The sequence below is a fragment of the Scophthalmus maximus genome, chromosome 22 (genome assembly GCF_022379125.1).
Source record: "Scophthalmus maximus strain ysfricsl-2021 chromosome 22, ASM2237912v1, whole genome shotgun sequence".
NCBI lineage: Eukaryota > Metazoa > Chordata > Actinopteri > Pleuronectiformes > Scophthalmidae > Scophthalmus > Scophthalmus maximus.
The window spans coordinates 13,927,044-13,933,433 of record NC_061536.1 but is presented as its reverse complement, the minus strand read 5'-3'; the positions used below and the strand labels follow the sequence as shown (position 1 = coordinate 13,933,433).

The following is a 6,390-nucleotide window of genomic DNA, read 5'->3' as shown; positions in this document are numbered from 1 at the left end:
CTGTGCTGCACTAATATACAACTGGCTTTTTTCATGCCAGCTCGCGGATTCTGTGGTGTTTCAGGAAGAGGTTTGACACCGGACACATGAGCCCAAAGGGTTCAACTGTAGCCCTGTTTAAATTGGCAGATGAAAAACGTTTTCCCTCAGTTTGCTGAGGCACCAGACTTGAGTTGCTTGCGGTGTGAAAGCACAGAACACACTTATTTCCCGCTTTGTCTGAATTTTGTATAAACTGTTGATAATTGGCAAAGCGCTGAATCGTCTTCAATTTGGCTTGAAACAGTCAGTGCTATTTGAAAAGAAGAAAATCTGTAATTTGAATTAAAGAGTTTCCCTGTTGCCAGCGAATATGCCTTCATAACACATAATATTCATATCATAATTGTAATGTAATGGGAATGAGAAACAATATCCCCAAATGTCAAGATTCTAAACAACAATATTCTCTAATGCTAACCACCGCCACAAATATATATATATATATATATATATATATATGAAGATTTTTTTTTCTCAAAGAAAGTCAGACAAACTCTACACAACAAGTTAATGTCAAAAACTAAAGTTCTCTTTTATTTTCTTCAGCTGAAGTAAATTATGGCTCAGATGCAGTTCTAGGCAAACATGAGCAGACCAAAGTTATGGGAAAGATGGCTCAGGCATTGAGAGCGGCTGAAATATGCTAACAGCATTGTTCCAGTGGTTCTTGCCTCTGCACTAACGCTCCACTGATGCCCTGTGTCCTAATGCTGATTTTTTAATGTCGGTCGATAAAACTGGCTACTCGGACTCTAGCTTGACATCGGAGCGTAACTGCTGGTGTCAGCTCGGTGATGGATTAAAAAGCTATAGCTCTTGGTTGCACATTTACGAGGTGAAAAATACCTTTTTAAAAAACAACATCGCACAGGGGGGGGGGGGGGGGGGGGGGGGGGGCACTGTGGCTTTCATATACCACCATTCAGAGTCAGCACTTCTTCTCCACGCTGCATCATCCACTAGCTAGCATCCGACATAGGCACAGTCTCTTTGACATCAAGAACGGCACTCACACGAGATCTAACTTTGCATCAAGCAAATTCCTCCCCAACCAAAAGACCTGTCTTGTTAGCATGAGGCTAAGCCCAGACATGAGAATGAAAACGCATACTTTCATTGTCATACGTTACACAACCCATATGGCAGGAGCAATTAGCATAAGGCTCTTAGTATTTATTTCCCTGCAACTTCTTACACCTTGTCTAACACAACAGTATAGCTCCACCCAGCATGTTAGTCACACATCTCCTGTTCGATTGCAAGCAAACCTGGTTTGGTTAGTTTTGCAAATATTTGCTGTGTTCTAGCCATGGTGCCAATTGGACCTCTGAAAACAAGCACAAAGATAAAATCCCTTTTAAAAGATTGAAAGATTTAATCATTCAGCAACTACTGCTGACTTACCCTGCAGGGTTAGCATACTGTTGTTCACAGCTGACAACAAACTGAAGTCAACTAACCGTCAGAATTGCTACAAATTCCCATCCTCAAGTGTCTTGATTGTTGTTGCAGCAGCACACTTGTTGACTCGCGGTCGGCTGTCTTTACATTCAGTCAAATGCAGGGAGGGAACAGGCGCCGCCTCCATTGTCGAAGTTAGGTAGTTGAGAGGACTTTTCATGTGCACCCAAAATTGAGTAGACTGGCACAGTGCTAAAATCGTATTAGACCATGTCTTGGTATACAGAACACCATCGATAACAACAACAAGAACTCCAACAACACAGACGTCAAACAAAGGTTTAAAAGTATAAAATTTGAACATGAACCAGAGGGTGAAAAATGTATTGCTCAAGAAAGAGAATCAATGGATTGACTTATTAGGTGCTCTTGCCCTTGCACGAATGCAAGTGTTTGTGTGCACTTTTAGGTGTGTGTGTGTTTGCATGTGCACATATTTGGGAGATGACGGAATACTCTGCGAGATAAAGGAAAACACAGCAGCTAACGTGGTACAGGTTGATGTCGAGCTCTACTTAGGTTTGGCACGCAGCTTTTCATTAACCCAGTAGAATATCAGTCATAGTTGACTTACCCTGTCGTCAAGAATACAAACACAGAAAAGCACAGACACAGAATAATCACATCAAGGAGTGGAGCCAAGAGGGGAGTCCAGGAAAGGAGATGACAAGATAGACACGCAAATAAGGTGTGAAAGGAGGTAGAGCACAAAATAAAACCTCAAAGAAAGAGCGAATAAGGGGTATAGAGGAGAGAAAAACGAGGGGAAACATAGGAGGAAAAAAACGTGCATGGATAACAAAGAGAAGACAAAGTGGCTGTCACCCTCTTCTCCCTCCAGATAAGAAGGTGTTGATCATACAAAACAAAAGTGCCTTGGGCGGGCATCACAGTTCTGCGGGGGTGTAAACAGTTTGTTAAGGAAAAAGGAAAGTAGGGGTAAGCGATTTATTTAAGCAAAAAAAAACAACAACACTGTTCTGTGTTAAAGGCTTCCGAGAGCAGCAGCAGGCATACAGTACTACAAAGTTCCTGAGCCCTCAGTTAGCATTAAGAATCCTCTGAATACAAACTACTGCTCTGCTTCAACATCCAAAGCAAAGGGATCTCTTTTAGTTGTACCACTTTAAGTGTATTGGTTAACCGAGTTCAGAATACAATGTTGCTGTTGTTGTAGTCTTTCACATACTCAGAGGAATGAAAGATAACAACAGTCAGGTGAGGATTGCTCCAGCTTTCCTTCGACCCACCCCCCTGGGTGTGTTTGGCTTTCTGGTTTGTTTGTTTGTGCAGAACTTTAGGAAAGGGCTCAGTGCGTATACTGTACCAACTTGGCAGGATAGCCATGTTAGCTACCGGGCAGATTCTGATCCAGATCACCAACTGAGTATCAGTTTTGAGGGGTCTCTCATGACTTTTAATGTCTTGCTGAACATCAGACCTCACTCTCCACACTGGAGAAATGGGCTGAGCCCCTTCGGGAGCAAAGGCTCTTGGCTTTAAGTGGTAAGTGAGGAGACTGAGGAAACCTCTGGGGCTGGGGTACAGAACGCAATCTCTGGTACTGCAGTTTGGCACTTGCCGAAGCCATGGAGGAGGACTGGGGCGCCCCTGGGGTTGATGAGACCACTGAGGGAGATGATACAGACGAAGAAGAGGTAGGGGGAGGAACATGGATAGAGTGAGATGAGGACGGAGGAGCTGGAAGGGCAGGGAGCGAGGGTGGCAAGTTAGGTATTAGGGTCGGGGGTGGGGATGGTTGCCTTCCTCGATCCCTATCTGTTCTCTGTGTCCGCTGCTGGATACTGAGGTTTAACTGACTGCCAGATTTAGATGGATTCTGTGAGCGATCGGGTTTGGAGGAGGAGGAGGAGTCATGTTTGGGCTTCAGGGGAACACCAAAACTCTGGCAGTGGCGGTACAACTCTTCCTGGCTTCGCGATGTTACGCGGGCCCATTTTGATGAATGGGAGTGCGGATGGTGCCGCGGGGAATGACAGGAGGAATACGCTGTGTGCCCTCTCCCCTTGTCTTTTGACTTGCGTTTACTCTTCTTTTCATCCTGTATGTGGAGTTTGTCCACTGACCAGTATCGCCGAGGAGGTGGTGGCGTGAGAGGAGGAGGGGGCCAGTGCGATCCTGATCCCCAACCCCTCTCTTCTCCATTTCCTCCTCCTCCTCCTCCACCACCACTAGACCCCCACCCAATCTCTGCTGTCCCCCATCGCTCTCCTCGCTCCAGGAACAGGTCATCTCTACTGTTGATGCTTCCGACTTTGTCCCTGGAGGGGTAGGTGCTGAAAAACCAACCTCCCCCTCCAATCCCCCCTACCGCTCTACCTTCATGATCCTCCCAGTACCTCTCAAACTTTCCAAACTCTCCAGAAGAACCATCATCATCAGAATATATCCCAACTACCTTATCACGTTCCCGTTCCTCATCGGACATTGTCCTTCGTGCGCCACGCCGCTTCCCACGCTCTGCTTTCATCCTCTCTTGCTCAGAATCCTCTTCCTCATCCTCTTGTTCAGACTCCCACTCATGAAAGGACAACCCCTCTTTGGAATGCATCTCACCTCTTCCGTCCCTTTCCAACAAAGGCCTCCTCTCTCCTTCCACTTTGACAGCATCCCTGTCGGAACTTTTACTCTTCCTCCTTTTAGAGGTAACAGGCAACAAGGGCAGGAAGGCAGATGGAATAGTGTCAGAGGATGGGTTGCCCCCTCCCCAGAACTTGACAGATGTCAAAGGCTTACTGCTAGAGCCCTGATAGTGCTTGCTGTTCCTTCGCCGGAGGTGCTTTTCCTTTCCTCTGCTGTCCTCCCCATCATCCCTCTCTTTCTCTTCCCTTTCCCTCCTCTCATCTTCACCTGGGATGTTCCATCCATAGCTTCTGATTGAGCTCTCACTCTTTTTCCGAAAGGACTCCCGCCTCAGAGATGGGTATGATGGGAAGTCTGGTGTCCCTGATTTGATTTCCTCTCTTTTTTCAGGATCTCCTCCCTCCTGCTCTGACCTCTTTCGTTCTCTCTTCCTACTCTTATCATCTTTCTTCCTCTTCTTCTTTGCTTTACGTCGCTTTCGCTCCCGTTCTCTTTCCCTCTCCTCCCTCTTCTTCTTCTTTCGGCCCTTCTTCCTTCTTTTCCTTTCACGTTCCCTCTCTTTGTGGTGCCTCTTCTCTTCCCTACTTACTCCTCCATCTCCCCGGCTTGTTGTCCCTCCCTTCCCTCGTTCCCTGTCTCCCCATGATGCCCACCACTCCTGTAATTGAGTGAGCTGGCTGCCAGTCCTCTCTCTGCCATAATCTTTCTGAGGACGTGGTTTCCGTGGAGGGATTGGTGGAGGTGGCGGGCTGCATGGCAAAGAGCGTGATGACATGCGGCGTGAACGAATCTTCCTCCGTGACCCCAGGAGGAGGCTGGACTCCTCTGTAAGCAGATCTGAGTCATAATCATCTTCCGCCATAAAATCTCGATCGCCTGCTCGATACCGGAAACTCAGTGAGGAATTGTATGAGCTGTCACTGGAGCAAGAAGAGGGAGAATTTGACCGAGAGAGCGAGACAGAGGATGACGATGACGACGACGATGATGTGGAGGAAGTGGAAGAAGATGAGGCACTAGAGCAAGAGGAATAGAAACGGCATGGGGAGGAGGGAGTGGTGGGTGTATGCGTTGGCGAGGAAAGCGGGACAGGCAGAGGAGGTGGTGGAGGAGGACGTCTGCCTCTTCTTCCGCCTCCATCACTTGCTCCATACCTCCCACCACCTCGCCTCCCCAGAGGGAGTATATTCTCATACAGGGGACCTCCTGAGCCCTTTCTCCTTGCCTGAGCTAGGCTTCCTCGTCGCCAAAAGGGAGGCCTTCGAGGAGAAGATGGGATTGGTGGAGGGGGTTGGGGGATTAAGTGGGTTGGGCCTTGTTGGGGGCCTTTGGCAGGCAACCGTGGAATTCCTGAGGCTTTGGGGCCTCGAGGATTAGCTTTGGGAGTTTGTTGGGGGCCCACTGCCTGCTGGTCCAAGTTAGTCCCTAGCCCCTCTGGATCTATAGGACCATAGTAGCGCTTATATTCATCTAGCCCTGTGTCACCTCCTCCCCCTACTCCACCTGCAACTCCACCTTGCAGGCTCCAGTGCTGCCCAAGATTTTGCTGGTACTGTTGCTGCTGGGCCTGGAGTTCTGTTATTCCCCCTGCAATTCCCCCAATGCCCACACCTCCACCACTGCCTCCACTCATGACTTTTTCTGGCTTAGGCCTGTTCCAGCGATCCACCACCGCGAGTCTGCGGTCATGGCGAGGCAAGAAAGTGGAGCATGGCATGGGGCCTTCCAGCAAGGGGCTATTTGATGGACCCAGAGCCATTGCTGAGTGTCCTGTAGTTGGCGGTGATCCGGGTAGCATGGTGGTATAGGTCTGCCCTTGTTGCTGCTGCTGGTGGTGCTTCTGCTGCTGTTGCTGCTGGACCATGGCAATGGCAGCAGTGTTGTTTATCGTGGCTGTCACAAGGTGTTGTTGGGCGGCAGCAGGCATGGTGGTCATGGTGTGATACTGGGGCAGAGAGCTTTTGCTGCCTCCTGGTCCCGTCTCATCCTCAAACTGGCAGCAACTGTACATTCCCTGGGTGGAGAGATAAAAGATAGATTGTAATTAGAACAGCAGGCTGCCAAGTATGATAAGGAAGAACTGTGTGTGTTTATATCAGCATCAGAGGATCACTGAAAGAGAGAATCACTGATTCGGAAGAAGAAACTTACAGAGCCGCTGTGATCTGATGTCAATGCACAAACCATATAAAAGTTATCTTCAGAAAACTGGTAGCTTCTATAGTACAGTCCATAATCCTTGCTGTTCCATCATTTCCCAATTTTGTCAAACATATCAAGATC

The 6,390-nt window shown here is 48.2% G+C and overlaps 1 protein-coding gene across 3 annotated transcripts in view; it reads right to left on the bottom strand.

Moving 5' to 3' along the window:
* Nucleotides 1-937: 937 nt before the first annotated feature.
* The window catches only part of grin2da (glutamate receptor, ionotropic, N-methyl D-aspartate 2D, a), a 145,788-nt gene continuing 140,335 nt past the window's right edge, over nucleotides 938-6,390 (bottom strand). For all 3 annotated transcript variants that reach the window (XM_047330326.1, XM_047330327.1, XM_047330328.1), the window contains exon 19: nucleotides 938-6,121. In XM_047330326.1, coding sequence (XP_047186282.1) covers nucleotides 2,939-6,121 — 3,183 coding nt within the window. In that variant the 3' untranslated portion in view covers nucleotides 938-2,938. The remainder of the gene's footprint in view (nucleotides 6,122-6,390) is intronic.